This window comes from Puma concolor, chromosome D2, assembly GCF_028749965.1.
Source record: "Puma concolor isolate L17-30 chromosome D2, mPumCon1.1.hap2, whole genome shotgun sequence".
NCBI classification, from domain to species: domain Eukaryota; kingdom Metazoa; phylum Chordata; class Mammalia; order Carnivora; family Felidae; genus Puma; species Puma concolor.
Window position 1 is genome coordinate 47,155,441 of NC_141677.1, and position 17,732 is coordinate 47,173,172.

General features: G+C 45.6%; 1 protein-coding gene across 2 annotated transcripts in view; it reads right to left on the reverse strand.

The window, feature by feature from the left end:
* The window catches only part of FRMPD2 (FERM and PDZ domain containing 2), a 96,203-nt gene extending 91,426 nt beyond the window's left edge, over nucleotides 1-4,777 (reverse strand). For both annotated transcript variants that reach the window (XM_086680215.1, XM_025918071.2), the window contains exon 1: nucleotides 4,465-4,777. In XM_086680215.1, coding sequence (XP_086536341.1) covers nucleotides 4,465-4,489 — 25 coding nt within the window. In that variant the 5' untranslated portion in view covers nucleotides 4,490-4,777. The remainder of the gene's footprint in view (nucleotides 1-4,464) is intronic.
* Nucleotides 4,778-17,732: the final 12,955 nt, after the last annotated feature.

The window sequence follows — 17,732 nt, forward strand, 5'->3', positions numbered from 1 at the left end:
CCCAGGGTTGTGTGGGGACACTCCCACCTGGAGCTCCTTCTTCCCTGACTGAGTGAGTCGGGAGCCGTCTGCACTCTGTGGACCAGCAACATACAGAAAAGATACCAATACATGAAATGAATGAAATACTTACGTGACACTTTCTTTAAAGGTCCAACACATTTCCTACCTGGCCAGATACTTTTCCACACCTCTTCAACCTATGGAGAAGTAAGTTCTGACCACTTAGTCTCAAAATATACCACTTGACTGGCACCAGCCCACCACGAACTGGTCCTTTTCCACCATTCTGTGGATCTCCTTCCTGCTTTCCTTCACCACCTACTCTGTTTCCGACGATGTCGGGCTATTATAACCATTTTAACTCAAGGAATTATAGGGAAAAGGAGGTAATTCAGTAAGAACTAAGGCAAGAAAAAGGAGAAGAGCGATTAGGAATGGGGCTACCGGTGACCAAGAATAAAATGAAGACCAAGTCTGGGGCGGGGGAGTTAGTCTGACTGTCTCAGGCAAGAGAGGTCAGAGAGGAAAACGGCTGAAAACATTGACCTCAGGGCCAATAAATATTGAAAGGAAAACGGAAATAAGAAAGCATAGTGGCTGAGAGGGCAGGTTCTGAGGTCAGAGTCGGGCTAACCCCTGTCTACCTTGGGTAACTTATTTTTTTTTCCTCGATACTCGTCTGTAACATGAATTATTGCATCTGACACGTGGTAGCTTCTCAATCAATGCTAGCCGTTCCTACGACTAACATTGAATATAAAGTGAGGGCAGGGGATAGGGTGGGGACAAACCCACAGAGCTCGGGCTTGAGAGCAGAAATGGCTTTACCAGTGGGACTACAGATGCCAGCGACCCCAGTCCTTGCTACTCAAAGTGTGATCCCTCAGACCAGCCACGTGGGCGTCACCCAGGAACTTGTTAGAAATGCAGACTCAGGCCTTCCCTGGGCCCTTTAAGTCAGAATCCGTATTTTAACAGGATAATCTGCACATTACAAGTTACAGACAGAACTGCCCTAGGTCCTGTTGCTTATTTGGAAGACCCAGTTACAGGTGGACAATGACTGCAGCCAGTTAGAATTTAGAGATAGAATTACTGTGTGAGGTAACCAGGGAGACCCCTACCTAGTCCTTGGCAATGCTCCAGGGTATTTGGGTGACTATTCTCTTAGATTAAAGGGGAGGAGTTTGGTGGAAGACTTATGAACTGAGGCCATAAACTCAGGCCGGCTGCACAGTGTCAGGCGGGCTTACATGGCCTGAACACAGAAGCCGTGAGTGGAGGGGACCTGTACAAGGGGACAATAGGTGGGAGAGAGGTGACTACCAGCATCAGAGACTAGGCAAATTGAGAGGGGGAGAGATGGTGAAAAGGGCTGTTTTCCTGTGTCCTCCCTTACAGGCTGCACGCCCACCCCACACTACCCTGTCCCACCGAAAGCACTCCCTTGGTCCAGCCACACCCTCTGAGCATGGCCCGCCCTTCCTCCATAACCTCAAGTCCAATGAGCACGACTGACAGAGAGGCAGCCTGGGTAAGGGGCAGCACCCAAGAAGGGTTGCATCACTTTCCAGAAATCCCTGAAGGCTTAAAATACAGTTTGTAGAGAGCAGAATCACCTTCAATTTCTAGAAAGGCAAAGTAAACATTACCTTAAAAATAAAAGGATTAATGCAGACCAACTTGGCCAAGATAAATTCCATCAAACACAGATATCCCCTAGCAGGGGAGTGAGCAAGGATTCTGCAGGCATCTGAAAAAGTCCAGTGACTTCTCTTCAAGACTGCGAATAGCCCTCAACCTTCTCCACTCTGTATTTAAATCCACAGTCCTCTTTCTTTATCAGTCTTTTCAAATAATCTAACATCGCTTTGCACCCCTGAATCCAATCCTGTATTTCTTGTTTTGGTGGTTGATGTGTTTCTCCATAGAGAGAAACACATATTCCTCTTAACTCCTTTCTTCATCCCTGCTTCTCCTGATCATCATATTCCCCTCCCCGTGGATTCTGCCTCTTTAAAACTCTCTGGGCCCCTTTGCTGTGCTGAAGAAGACTCCTACTCACCAGTGAAAGTCAATGAATGTCCAGGGATTTTGCAAGCTGGATGTTAAACATAGCCGTTGTAAAAAATCAAATTACAGAAACTTCCAATTAAATAAATTATATTAGGGGTGCCTGGGTGGCTCAGTCGGTTGGGCAGCCGACTTCAGCTCAGGTCATGATCTCGCGGTCCGTGAGTTCGAGCCCCGCGTCGGGCTCTGTGCTGACAGCTCAGAGCCTGGAGCCTGTTTCAGATTCTGTGTCTCCCTCTCTCTGACTCTCCCCAGTTCATGCTCTGTCTCTCCCTGTCTCAAAAATAAATAAACATTAAAAAGAAAAAAATTTTTTAAATAAATTATATTAATAATATATTCAATATATTTCCTAATTGTTTCACTACATTTCATTATTGTCCATGCTCTTCAGCTCATTTAAATCAATTGCATTTGCGTGGTGGAAATACTATATAATGGTGTGCTAATACACAGCTCTTCAAACTTTGCATTCAGTGATATCACACTGGGAGCTTGGAATTGACCATAGAGGCAGTATTCACACCACAGAAATTGACAGAAGCTACAAAGCAGGGCTTGGTTTGTTGTTTTGTTGATTATCTAGACTTAAGATAGTGATGGAGAAAATGTTAATAATTCAGATTAAATCTAAAAGTGTGTTGTGTCTACAGCTGTTATATTGTGAATAGTGCAAAAATTGAGGAACTATTCTTCCAGAATTCAAAAATTATGATCCAGTTCAGCAGTTCCTCCTGTCACGGAGAAATGAGCAAAGTTAAAACATTCACGTTCATTGCTTAACTTTCTTCTGACTTGTCAACGTAAACAAAGATATCAGCCAACATTCATGTTGGAACTATACCCAGTGGTCCATTGCAAACATAGACTGACTAAGGATGTAAGAGTTCAGCAAAATCAATGTTTGCATTCTGTGTGAATCTATTGGCTGTACGGAACTTGCAAAAGAGACTATGCTGTATTTTACTACTTATAAATTGTGCAACATGAGCATCCTTCATATAAATAAAATTTATAACAAACCTGTATTATGTACATGTATGCATGTTTGTTTATCTTTCTTTTCACACTGCTGGCAGCCCTTGCTTGACAGGTCTATACATCCCCAAACTGTTTCCTTAGGTTAGTCTATCTGTCAACTTTCCAGGCTTCATCCCCTCCAACCCAACATGTATATTACTACCAGAGTAATCTTTCTAATATTTAAATGCAATCATGACATCCCCTCATTAAAATTATCAATGGCTTTCCAGAACTTTCTGAATGAAATGCAAGCCATAGAAGGCTTTCCTTGCTCTACCCTATTCACCTATGCAGACTTCTTTCTTATCAGATACCCACACTCACGTCTCACTACAGTTATGCCAAACTGCCTGATATTCCCAGAACATGCTTTACTTATTCATGCCACTGGGCTTTTGCACATGCTTTCCTCTGCCTGGCATAGCTTGCCCCAACCCCTCTCCTCCTACTCCTGCTAGTTCCCACCCAGCATTCAAACTGCTCTCAAACATCATCTCTTCCGGGAGCCTACACCACTTCAGCACTTGCTGCTGCCACACGTCACCTTGTAGGCTCACCTCTTTTGGCTCCTGCGCTCACCCGGAAGAGCCTCTGAGCAGAGAGAGGTGTCCCTAGTACTTAGCACTTGGCTTGGCAGCCAGGAGATAGGTGGTAAGTGCTTGCTGAATTGATTACTTTGTCCATTTCAGCTCTAATCTGTAGCAAATGACAGGATGTAGCCAGGAGAAATATGCATACCTCATCTCTGAATTTGTTATTTAAAAAACAAAAGCCAGATGAATCATTGATACTTTTATTCCCCATTGTTTTGTGGAAGTCAACCGGATAAAACCTGAAACTCTTTACTCTAAAGCATTGACCTTCTTTAAGCATAACCAAATTGCTCATTTCTGAAAGATAGTGAGTTATCACTTACTAAGAGCTACGTCTATGCCTCAAGCATGTGCTAAGTGCTTGATATATGTCACTTCGTGTATCCTTAATCGCCCTATAATGTAGGTATTTATTATCCCCATTTTACAGATGAGGAAACTGAGTCTCAGGGAAGTTGCCTTCGCTTTGAATATGAATTCACTAAAAGATGCTGAATAGCAAAGCAATGACTTAAACAAGGGTTGGTCTGACTCTAAACCCCATGTTTCCTCTGCTGAGCCCATTCTTACTGCTTTAAAGCAAATTCACCATTTGAATCAGGTCCCACTAGTAGCCTGGAACAAATAACACTCCAAATAATACCACAGAGTCACTAGCACAAGACTTAGTCCAGTCGTGTTCTCCTTATTCCTGATACCCAAACCAGTGAATGGATTTGCCCTTCCCCCGACCCAGATTTACAGAAGAAAAGTGAACAACACGGAGAAATACCTGTGTTCTGAGTCAGAGGTTGCATGTGAAATTCTCTGTGATCGTGATCGGGTCTAGGCCTCCATCACAGACAATTTTCCAACAATGAGCAGGGATCTCGTTCACCTCTCTGCTGAGCTGCCACGGCCACGGGCGCTGCCGCCTCTGTTTACTGTTTGTTACTAAGCACTTGGCTGCCCAGCGAGTGAGTCAACGGGGCCTTTCCTTTCCTGCCACTGGCTCTCTTGCCCTGAGCCCTGTGCAGTCTCCAGTCGCAGGCAGAGCCATCCCGCCATGGCTTCGTCCCCAAGGCCGGTGACCTGTGAGAGAGCTTGTAAGAGCTCAACTGGATTAGGTGCCACTGAAGACAATAGGATTGTGGCTCAGCAGGGGCTTTTACACTGATGTCACTTTATCTCCTGGTCCAATCAAAAGAAAGAGCCCTGCGAAGAACCAGGGGGCCCGCCAAGAGCCGAGTCTTAGTTTCATTAATTCAGCAGCCCTCCATGCCCTTTAACAGAGGCAGACTTTAGACTTGTACCCAACGGGGCAGAGTAACATGCAAGATCGTGATGAGGAACCGTGACCTGGAGCTGCCAGCGGGAAGGCAAGAGGAATGCCTTGATCACAAGAATCACAAGAAGGTTGTGATTTTTACACACACACAAAAATAATCCTCACAATAATATAAATAAATAAAGGGGCAGAAGGAAACTTTTGCAGGTGACGGATATGTTTATGGCATAGATCGTAGTGAGGGTTTCACTGGAGGATATTTATCTCCAAACTCATCCAATTAAATCCATGAAATATAGACAACTCTTTTATGTCAGTCATACCTCAATAAAATGTTTTGTTTTGTTTTGTTTTGTTTTGTTTTGTTTTGTTTTTCAAAGAAGGATGTGTTTGGAGAAGGAAGAAAAGGAATTCCCACACTCTCTGGTATTTGGATGCAGAAAGGAACCAGCAGAGAAGGATAGGAAGAATTGGATCACAGTTCTGCAGAGGTAAGAGTGAAAGAACGGATCTTTGGAGCCCTCTAGATCAACAGCAATTTCAAAACTGAAATTTTTGTTTTTTGTAATTTGTTTATTAATTTTGAGACCCAGACAGAAAGCGAGCGAACAGGGACAAAGCAGAGAGAGGGAGAGACAGAATCCCAAGCAGCCTCCACGCCATCAGCTGGGCTCACACTCACATACTGTGAGATCATGACCTGAGCCAGGATCAGGAGTCAGATGTTTAACCAACTGAGCAACCCAGGCACCCCGCAGAACTGACTTCCAAAAGAAAATGAACATTTTACTTCACACATTGACCAAAAAATAAAATAGTGACACTTGATGAAGCCCAGTGCAGGTGAGGGCATGGTGGATGAGCAGTCCCATGTCGGTAGTGGTAATGTACGTTAGCATACCCTCTCCGTGGGGCATTCGGTAATATTCATTAAAGCTGTAACTGCGCACATTATTTGCCAACCCAGTTGTGGGGAACTGACCCTGTGAACATGCTTGCAAACGTTCACCCACGCATATGAAAAAGGATACTTATTGTAGTATTTTGTTGTTGTTGTTGTTGTTGTTGTTGTTGTTTTTGTGGGGAAAAACTGAGAGCCACCAAAATGTCCATCAATAGTGGACAGGTAAGTAAATTGTTGTTCACACACAGTGAAAATCCAGCTACACAGCTGTGCAAAGGAGGTGGATAGACCTGTGTGTGCTGGCATTCAACACTTGCCCCAAAAATCTTTCAAAACACCACAAGTGTGGATTCGCCCTGTATAATTCCTCTTAGTGTAAATGAATATATATATATATATATAATGTTCTTTACATATATATTATATTACATATTCAATTATATGTATTACACATTCATGTATAGTCTTAAGGAGGAATCACTAGAAACTTAATAGTGTTTGCTTTGTTGAGACCATTTTAAATGCTGTTAGTCATTAGTTATGACTTAATCAGGAAAAATATTGTCCATGTTTGGACTTTCCCCCTATACCCTGTGTTATATAGGTGTTTTTTTAAGTGGTGAACATTATATAATATCTTACAAAATTTATGTTTTCCAGCTCAAACCTACTTGCATTCCACACTAGGCTAGTGACACACTTTATGATCATCACAATCATCTTGTGCTGTTTCTCCCAAATTCATCAATTCATTAGATTCAGAATGGATCTTGGTAACATGTAGATTTCCAGCACCACCCCAGACCTGCTGACACTGAATCTCTGAGAGAGAGCCAGGGGATCTGCATTTTAGCAAGTGCCCAAGTAGTTTTTATTAATTTGTTCAGGCCAACCATGTACAGTGGAAGAAAATGAGTCCCAGAGGGAGAATATGAATACTTCCAGTCATGGAGCTGTTTCCTGGAAGAACAGAGAGTAACATCTAAGTCCTTGACCCCCAGGAACATGCTGGTCTGCTTAAAGTCACCACTGCCTTCACCCTTTTTGTCACAAATATTAGCACTCGGCTGCAATTTCCTCCTGTACCTATTTCTGCCAAGATTTCATTCATTCAAATTAAAGCAAGGAAAAACCCTAATTCAGTACTGAGATTTTCGAATTTGCATAATTTTAGAAAATTCAACTGCTTCACTTTCAAGAACCATGTTTATTCATATTTAAATACAGTTCTTTATTTTTTTACTTTATTTTAATTTTTTTTCAACGTTTTTTATTTATTTTTGGGACAGAGAGAGACAGAGCATGAACGGGGGAGGGGCAGAGAGAGAGGGAGACACAGAATTGGAAACAGGCTCCAGGCTCTGAGCCATCGCCCAGAGCCCGACGCGGGGCTCGAACTCACGGACCGCGAGATCGTGACCTGGCTGAAGTCGGACGCTTAACCGACTGCGCCACCCAGGCGCCCCTAAATACAGTTCTTTAAAGTAGGATGTAGAATCGAGCAGGATTTAATACTAAGACCAGTTCCCACTTATGCCCCTTATTTTATGCTTGTTGCCAAGGATATGTCCAATGTCTACAGTGTCGTATATTGCAAATCACCTACATCTAAAGTGATAAAGTTTTATTATTCTAAACAGAATCCAAGATCTCTCATACATTGCTGGGGAGAATATAACAAGGGTACAGCTATCCTGGAAAAGAGATTGGCAGTTTCTTTAAAAACTAAACATATTGTTGCCAGTAATTGAACTCCTAGGCATTTTTCCCAAAGAAAAAAGCTTCTGTCCACCCCACAATTTGTACATGATTGTCAGCTTTCTTTACAATGGTCAAAAACTGTTAACAACCAAAATGTCCTACACGAGGTGAATGGTTAAGCAAAGCGTGGAACAGTCATACCACAGAAACCTACTCAGTAATAAAAATGAATGAACCACTGGTACATGCCACACTTACGTGAATCTCAAGGGCATCAAGCTGAGTGGAAAAGCCAATTTCAAATTGTCACATACTGTATGTCTCTATTCATACGACATCCTTGCAATGACAAAATTATAGAGATGGAAAACTTATTAATGATTGCCAGAGGTTAGAGATTGTGGAGGGAGGGGTGATTATAAAGGGCGAACACAAGGACACCTCTGTGGTGACGGGAGAGTTCTGTGTCTTGCTCTAGGTGGTTATGGAGGGGAAGTGCAGCTCTGTCCATCCCCAACCCCCTGGCCTGACTCTATCTCCGGTAGCTTTAGCTCACCTGGCTTCCTCTGCAGGGTCCAGTTGTCTTTCTTGCCCCTCTAACCACTTCCCTGACAACCTACCTCTTCTTTGAGACACAGGACATGATGCCCTGCTACCCCTGCTGCCATCACCTACTGACTCCTAAGTCCACCACTGAGACCATGGCAAGAAGGCCAGCTTCGTCCTCGTCTGAAGGCACCCCTTCCCCGTGAGTGAGAAGTGCATGGACCGAGGGTTCATGTTGACCAGCCCCTGTGTCAGCCCCCTGGGCTTTGTTCAAGGTGTCCTGCCCAACCAGCACTGAGCCTCCTCTCAGGGCTTGTGCAGGCCTCTCCCAGTGTGGGCGTGGCTGTGGCTTGGATGTGAAGACCAAAACCCCCTCACAACGTGAGGCAGAGCCTGAAGAGGAGTGGTCATGGCCTGGGACTAGAAATTCAAAGCAGGTGTCCCAGAGGCTCAGAACTTTCATTTCAAATTTAGTCTTGCAGGAAGTTACAAAGTTACATTCGTCGGGGTTAGAGGACAGAAATACTTCATTTAAACCTGGTGGTTTCACCTATGACTTTAAAATATTTAAACTTAAGGTATGTGGGCCTCCATTTATATTCTTCCCCTGGGCCCTGCAAAAGTTAGGGACGGGCCACTCTTATTCACTGATAGTGTCAGCTCTGGGCTTTCTGTGGTCTCTCCTGCTATCTTGCTGACCTCAACAAATCCTTGACCATGTCACTTCCCCCTCCTCACCCCACCTCAGTCGCTGCACTCACACTGTAGCCTTTGTCATTACAAGTAATGGTGTCCCTTCCAAAACTTACCTTTCAAATATCCTAGGCTCAGACACCCACTGACACTTATTTTTCCCAGCTAATTTCTTCAAGTTACCTCCATTCTGACACATTTTTGTGCCCCTGAAGACCTGCCATCCATTGGCCTTACCACCTTTTCACCGATCATCAGTTTTTGTCCCTCATTATCCAGTTTACAGTCCATGGTCCACGAGGCAGAAATTCTTGCTAGCCATCCAACAAAATGTGTTCTCCCCTTCCTCTGCGGCATGCATCTAGACTACACTTCCCAGCCTCCTTTGTGGCTGGGTGGAACCATGTGATAGAGTTCCTGCCAACGGAAAGTGAGTGGACAGGATGTGTGCACCCCCCACAGCAGGGGGTGCTGGAATGGCAGTGAGGATGACGACTTCAGGGAACTTGGAAGCCATAGATTATAGACGGCAGAGTCCCATTCAGTCTGGGACCCTGACTTCCACCCACCTAGAAGACTTTCCCTGGTGTGCTAAGAAGGAAACAAACATGTCGTTTAAGCCATTGAGTTTTGCCACATCGGTTACATTAGTATAGCTTATCACTAAAATTTCACATGCGTGTAAGTGGAAGCATGAGCTACAACACGGCACGATGATTAAGAGATGGATTGTTGGACTAAAACCACAGGGGTTCAAATCCTGGCTCTGCCACCTACTGGCTTGGCTGCTCTCTCTCTGCTGTGTTTCCTCATCTGTGAAGTATAGATGATAGTACCTGCTCATAGGTCTGTTCGAGAGGGAAGCAAGTGGACACATGTCCAGGGTGTAGAGCGATTAGACCACGGCCTGACGCGGTAAGCGCTGTGTGTTTGCTGCTGTGGCACGCACCCCGCTGCTTCTCTGCTTCCACCTACTGCACCCCTACGTCCACGCAGCCGAACCAGGTTGAAGAACAGCACAAACCTGTGCCAACCGGTCTCACTCTACACCGGTGGCCCCACACCTCAACCGCACTGCCCAACAATCCTGCCACGTTTCCCTGGCCCCGTTGCCCTCAACTCCCCCAGGCCACAGTCATGCCATCTCCTCTCTCCCTCTGTGCAGCCGATAACCTCAAGCTACACTGAGGAGGGAGAATCTGTCCGAAGAGAGCCCCTTCATGGTCCCAGCATCAAGTCTACCTGCCTCTTGCTCTCTCCAGTCTGTTCCTCATGTCTCCTCTCCTCTTCTCAAATCAGGCTCTCCCCACACAAGAGCCCTGGAAAAGGGCTATTTTTTTAGGCTGCCAAGTCCAAGGGTAAGGTCTCCAATGCTCATTTGACCTGATCTACAGCAGCACTGGATTAGTCCCTCTTCCTTGAAATGCTTTATTCCCTGGGATTCCGGAATGAATTCCTCTGACTTTCCTCCTACTTTGCTGGCCACTTCTTCCATCCCATGCCTACTTTCCTCCCTCTACTGACCTCTAGGTGTTGAAATGCCTGGGGATTGCTTCCATGGCACCCTTCTCTTCTTTTTCTACACTCACTTGCCCCATAAAATCTCAACTCCCATGTCTTTACCTGCCATCTATAGTCTGATGAATCCCAAGTTCATATTTATGAAAAGCCCTTACCCCTCCAATATACTGGATACTTAAGTTTATTTATTTATTTTGAGAAAGGGACAGAGAGAGGGAGAGAGACAGAGAGAGAGAGAGAGACAGAGGGAGGGAGAGAATGAGTGGAGGAAAGGCAGAGAGAGAGAGAGAGAGAGAGATAGAATCCCAAGCAGGCTCCAAGCTGTGAGCACAGAGCCCAACTCGGGGTTCAAACTCACTAACTGTGAGATCATGACGGGAGACAAAATCAAGAGTTGGATGCTTAACCGACTGAGCCATCCAAGCACTCCTAAACTGGATTCTTTTATGCAACTACCCATATATCTTCACTTTGAGGCCAAATAACCAACTCAAATTTAAGTTTATCTGTGAGAAGATTGTTGATTTCGAAAGTCCCCTTCCCCACCAAATTAAACCCTACTCCTTCCTCAGTCTAATTATCTCAATAAATGCCACCATCCTCCATCCATTGGCCCAGGCCAAAAAAAAAACTAACAGTCAATTTGATTCCTCTAGGTCTTTCACATCTCATGTCTGATCAACTGGAAGGCCATTTAAAATATATGCTGGATCTGAGGCGCCTGGGCGGCTCAGTCGGTTAAGCGTCCGACTTCGGCTCAGGTCATGATCTCAAGGTCCTTGAGTTCGAGCCCCGCGTCAGGCTCTGTGCTGACAGCTCAGAGCCTGGAGCCTGCTTCAGATTCTGTGTCTCCCTCTCTCTCTCTGACCCTCCCCCATTCATGCTCTGTCTCTCTCTGTCTCAAAAATAAATAAACATTAAAAAAAATTAAAAAAAAATATATGCTGGATCTGATGACTCATTAGAATCACCCCCTACCTTCCATCGAAACTACTATCCTCTCTAACGTCAACAGCAAAGTAGCTTCCTTGCTCGTCCTGCTTCAACAATTGGCCCTTCCCAGAATACTCTTCACTCAAAAGTCACAGCTGTCCTTTTAAAACCAAAGGCAGATCATCTCATCATCTTGTTCAACATCTTCCCGTGAATGTCCATCACACTAATGGTGTAAAATCCGAGTATCTTACCATGGCTCACAAAGTGCAATCTAACTCCAGCTACCTCACTCTTTCCTTGATTTCCTGTAATCTAGTCACAGTGGTATTTTTGACGCTTTTCAGACAGTCCCAGTTTGTTCCTGGTCCAAAGATTTTCACATGCTATTTCCCCTGCCTGGAATCTTCCCTCAGATCTTCACATACTTACTTCATCACTTCATTCAGGTGTCTGTTCAAGTGTAACCTTCGCAGAAAGGCTACCCTTAGGTAGCATGTCTTCATCATTCTGAACCCCCTTGCTTTCTTCACTTCTCTTTATACCAATTATCTTCTTTTTTTACTTTAATAATATGTATTTCTTTGTTGACTTGTTTATTTTCTATTGCCCCACCAATAGATATAAGCTATATGAGGGCAGGAATTTTATCCATCTTGCTTACTGCTTGCAAGGTGTTTTCAGCTGCATGTGGCAAGTGAAACAATGGAAAGTGACTCAAACACTAAAGGACATCTACATTCTGACGTAAATGTGTCTTTGGCAATTCAACAGCCCCAGAGCCTTGGGTTAACATTTCTGTTCTTCTCACACTGAGGAATGGCCATTGCAGCTCCAGTCCTCACATCCTGACCCAACCATGTTATAAGGGAGAGAAAAGACTTCATCCTCTCACATTTCTTTGGAATCTTTCTCAGAATCTTAGCTAACTTCCTCTTTTATATTTTTGTCCACATGAGGTCATGGGCCGCCGCTAAACCATAGTGGAATAGGATGGCAGTGATTGGCTCTGATCAATCGTGGTTTCTCCCTAGAGAGGAGAACAAACCCATCTTTCCAGATCACCTGCCCCCTGATGTCTGCACAAACTAGGGCCCTGACACCAAGGAAGATGGGAAGGGTGTGATTACTGAGTGAGACACCAAGAATGTCTGCCACCCCCATATACCTGGAATGGGGCCCAAGTCAGAACAGATGCTCAAAAAATACAGGCTGACTGGATGATGGAATATTTGTGCTTCAGTAGACTAAAAGTGACCCAGACAGCACTCTTGATGACCTTGCAGAGATCTACTTTCTTTGGCCCAGTCTTGCTCATCTCCCATAGCAGCCCTGTGAAGTCAATGTCTATTCACTGCTTTTCAAAGAAGATTAGAGCTTGAAGAGGTTGACTGAATTAGTCGAGGTCACCCAGCCAGGAAGTGGGTAAGGTGCTCAAACCCATAGAGAAGTTTCAAAAATGGGCAAAGTTGCACTCAAGAACAAGGGAGGGATTGACGATGAGTGGTCTTACAAGAGCAGGACCAGGAAATTGCTTGCTTTAGTGAGGGCCTACTGTCTGTCAAGGCTTTTTCCATATGACTCCATATGCACGTATACTAGAAAGTAGGGAGTATCATATCCATTTTACAGATTAGGAAACTGAGGCTCACAGAAGTCAAATAATTTGCCCAAGGACACATAGCTATAACAGATGGTAAAGTTAGGATTTGAACCCCAAAGTGTCACACTTCAAACCCTGTGTTCCTTCCACTAGAAGAACCAATGGAAGAACCACTAGAAGAAAGCCTTGGAGAAGTCCGTGAAGTAGTTCTTTTTTTGAGGTGGAACAAAGGGAAGAAATTGAGTGGAAGGACACAGAAATTTTGAGGCTGATGGGGGGAGAATTTGAGAAATCTCACGTCAGATGGCCTCAATTGTTTCAGGAAAGTAGTACACACAGTCATCCGTATGATGAGGTTCAGACTTAAAAATGGTAACAATTTGTGGCAAATCCTGGGAAGATTGAGATGGTGATCAATTTGAAGGGAATAGCAAAGCTGACGAGCAGCAGGTGGGCCCAAGGGGGTGGGAGCTGTGTAGAGGGTCAGAGAGTCAAGAAGGCCAAAGGGAGGCCCAGAGAGGGGAGAAGATGGGTGGGGCAAGGCACGGACAAGTGCCAAAGACTAGCTCAGTGCCTGACAACGCATGTCCCCTCAGTGGGGGAGGGCAGGGACTTTTACAGACCAGACACCCAGATCCCAAATCTGGAGTGGATGGTGCCTGGGCAGTTGTTGAAGAAGACTGGCAGAAAGGGGGCTTTGAGTACAAAGGAAGGAGGATCCTGGTAAATATCAAGGAAGAGCTGTCCCAGGGCAAGACAGTGCTAAGCAGAACAGGGCTAGACTTTGTAAGATCTGTTATGTGATCAGAAAGCACAGGGAAGGTGGGGGAATGGGGGAGAGGGACGGAGCCAACTGAGACTGGCACACCAGCCAGAAATGTTGGGGCAGGGCCTGGGACCTGCCATTTTACTCACCTGTCCCAGGGTTTCACTTTCAACTTCTGCTAAGTGTACCGGATCAGGTGCAGGGGCATCTGACAAATATGTGTGATTCGGAATGACTGACCTTAGTTAGTGTTGCTACCACCTACTGAGATAAAATTTGGGCATTATTTTTTCTGTGAACCATAAGTGAAAGGAAGGCACATACTTTAATAAGATTCTCATGGCAAGGTTCTATGGGCCAACTCTGTAAGTCACAAGAAGAAGGCAAAGGGAGGGTCCTCACAGTCTGAGCAGAATGAGCCACCTCAGGGTCAGACACTGTGCATGCAGACACCTTTTCCCTGCTCATGTCACCTGGTGTGGCTCTCCTTTCAGGAGCAATGATCTCAATGGTATGTTCTAGCCCAGGGAGAAAAGAAGGCAAGTCTGGAGCTCAGAGACAAAGCAGCAGTGCCTTGGGGCCAGAATCCACTGAAGCCAGCTCAGCAAACAGAGGAGGAACAAAGGCCCTTGGGAGGCAGAGCAGATGTAGACAAAAACAAGTCAAGGTCACCAAGATGAAGCTTGAAGACACCAAGCTCCTGTGTCCTTCCTTCTCATGGCAACATATTCCAGTTGCTGACAAGGTACTAGAAAGAGACAGATAACCTCTTGTGCGCCCAGCTGAAAAAGGAAGCACGAAATTCAGGAAAGGGATCCATTCTTCGATTCTTTCTCAATCACTGGCAAGGGGAGCTTGGCCCAGGCAGACCCTTTGTCATTGCTCCTGCCATACCACAGGGAGCAGTAGACTCCTTGGATTTGCTCAGTAATAAAAGGACCAAGCACACTGCTTTCCCACCACTTCTTGACCAAATATTTTCCTTGATGAATGAGACAGCACTAAACCATAAGTGGCCCACAGTGGCTTTGGCTCACACTCACTGGTGATGAAGGTGATGCTGTTGGCCCCTGAGATGGAAGGCGGTGCTCTACAACTTTGCTCTGCAGTCCCGCTCTCATAGCTATATGCCCCTACCCAAACAGCTCTGGGCAAGAGAGGTCTGCCTCTCTAGGCCTTACGCCCAGCACCTGCTGTCCCCTCTGATCGACCTGAGCTTTCCATCCACAGGTGGAGGCTTGGCCTGGAAAAGCATGAGAACACTAAGGCTTCTCCATCCTTCCATCACTCACTCGTCCACCAATCCTAACACTCGCTGGCCACAGGAACTTGGATGAGTTGCTTTCCCTCTCTGTTAAAATGGAAAGATTGTGAGAATTCAATGGGCACAGACACGGATACACGTTAATCATCGTAATTTGCTGAAATCAACTCTGTGACAGACACACTCCATGGCATGCAAAGGAGGACGGTAAAGGAGGCCTGTGTACAAACGGCTTAGTACTGGAGAAGCCTACCACACTGCCCCTCTGCAGCTGCCTCTATAGTCATTATCTGTAGGAAAAAATATTTTTAAATGAAGCATTTCTTTTAGAAATCTAGGAATTCTTTACATTCTCTTGGGTCATGAGCTCAATGTCAACATGATTTCTTCCCCTGGAATGAAGCGTGCATCCGAACGTGGGCAGGAGTTCATAAAGACAGGAGTGACGTGCATTGTCCAGGATGTTTTTCTTTGCTCTTGTCAAGTTGCTGAAAAGAGAGGCTTTCTAAGAACATGGACAGCGCAGTCTCATGTCCAGCAATGCAGACTCAGCGCACTGCATCTGACCAGTGACCGTGACACCTGCTGGCCACCCCTGGAACCACACCCAACCTCCTTGACCATGAAATGCCAAGGTTCTTTGTCAGGATGACTTTGAGGGCTACTTGACGAGCAACACTGCCTAATTAAGGCGACCATTTCTTAGAAATTAAAGAGGAAAACAACACATGCTTCGGAAGGCAGCAGTGGCAGTGACTGGAGCCAGACCTGAGTTTCAACTCCAGATTCTGCTGGTGAGGAACTGGGTGACCTTAGGCAAGTTACCCAGCCTCTCTAAACTGATTTCCTCATCTGAACAAGAGTCTGACTGTTACTTCTCATGGAGTCATATGAGGACAATATGAAATTTTGGACTTCAATTCACCTCTGAGGGGAACTTTGGTCTCATGCAGGTCATCTTCTCTAGGCACAATGTTGAGATCCAAGGGCACAGTATGAATGGTTCCAGGACAATTAGGGTACCCATTGTTGGTACCAACATGCCCAAACCAGGGGCAAAAACCTTTCTCGGTTATGGACAGAGTTGTATACTTCCACAGGCCTGCTGACTTTATTCCAATGTTCTCTTTCTTTTTTTTTTTTTTTTAATGTTTATTTATTTTTGAGAGAGAGCATGAGCAGGGAAGGTGCAGAGAGAGAGGGGGACAGAGGATCCAAAGCAGGCCTCATGCTGACAGCAGAGAGCCCGATGCAGGGCTCAGACTCATGAACTGTGAGATCATGACCTGAGCTGAAGTCGGATACTCAACTGACTGAGCTACCCAGGCGCCCCTCCAATGTTCTCTTTCTGATCTGTGCGCCATCTAAGGACCCCCAGTCAGGAAGATGGGAAAGCAGTATTTGCTAGATACATTGGATTGGTATGGAAAACTGACTGTGCCTAGCTGCTGAAGACAACTTCAGTCCACTAGAGGGAAAATGGAAGTGACTGGCTGGGCCACTCACCCAAATTGTCTCTGACTCCGCTTTCCTGGGATTGCCTTTCTCACTCTATCCACCTCTTGACCCTGTGAGATGCATGGAGAAGAGAGAAGTTAGCTAACCCCAAGGCTGAGTACTTAGCTGAAAGTCCTCTACCCAGAACCATGACATTAGAAGCCTGAGTGTGGGTAGTTTCTGGGCTCGAGTTCAGGCCAAAGAGTTCATAATTGTGAAGATGCCCCAGGGAGAGTCTCTGGAGACTGATGGGAAGGTGCGTGCTGCAGAGGACCCAGCACGCCCTCATGCTGCCTCTCTCTTCTTTCTTTGGCCACGGCCACGACTGCTACTTCTGCTACTGCCACCACCAACGAATGTAGTCGTTCAAACCTGGATACTTCTGAGAGTGTGGGAAGCCCTATTGGTAATTACCCTGGAGCAACAGGTACAAAATGGGCCCGCCCTACACGAGCAGGAACATCTGATCAAACTCTGTGCCCACCACAAAAGACTCACCGTTTCTCGATGACTCACTTTGAGACATCCGCTTCTGGCCAACCATTCACAGCTGTAAACATACCTAGGGGCTGCTCCATGTTGGATGTGTAAACTGCAGTATCTCATCCAATTCCTGTCTGTCTCCCTCTTGCACTCCTTATGTGCACTGACAACCATTCTCCGTCCCAAAGAATAGAAAGCGCGTGCTCTCTGTATGAATTTTGCCCCCGTCTGTTTGTCCCCTACTGGCTTCACCATTCCTCCTGCTCAGCCTGGGTCCAGAAGTCCTTATTTCAGCCTCCTTGTCCTCTATCTTTCCATTCAATAAGCCCAGGAAACCCTCAGCTCCTGGCCACACTCCTTTAAGTGCTATCTCTATTTCTCTCCCCGGGTTGACAAGGATTCTGGAGATAAGTCTACAGTTATGTCCTTTTGAATCCAAGCTTTTCAATCCCTACTGAGTATCATTCAAAACTCCTTGACTTCACGGTTTACTCAACACTCTTAAGCATCTTCCCTCTGATCTGTAAGCTGTAGGACCATTTGGAGTAGGGGGAAATCTAGTGCCTTGGCTAGCCTCTTCGGGGGGATTTTGTCTCTATGTATCTGTGTGGGTTTGTTTTGTTTTGTCTTGCTTTGTTATGGTTAATATCTCTGCCTCTGAGGCCAGCTCTCCATATTTGGTTTTCTCTTTGGCTTGCCTCTTTCAGCCCTGTCCGATTTCCTTCCCGGGGCTGTAGACCTTTGAAACAATGAGGAAATTCTGTCTCCTGATGCCCCAGCCTGCTGTGAGGGCAGAGTGAGCCCAGTATTTGAATCTGAGGTCATTTTGTGTAACTCCATCTTCTCTAAATAGGTGCGTATG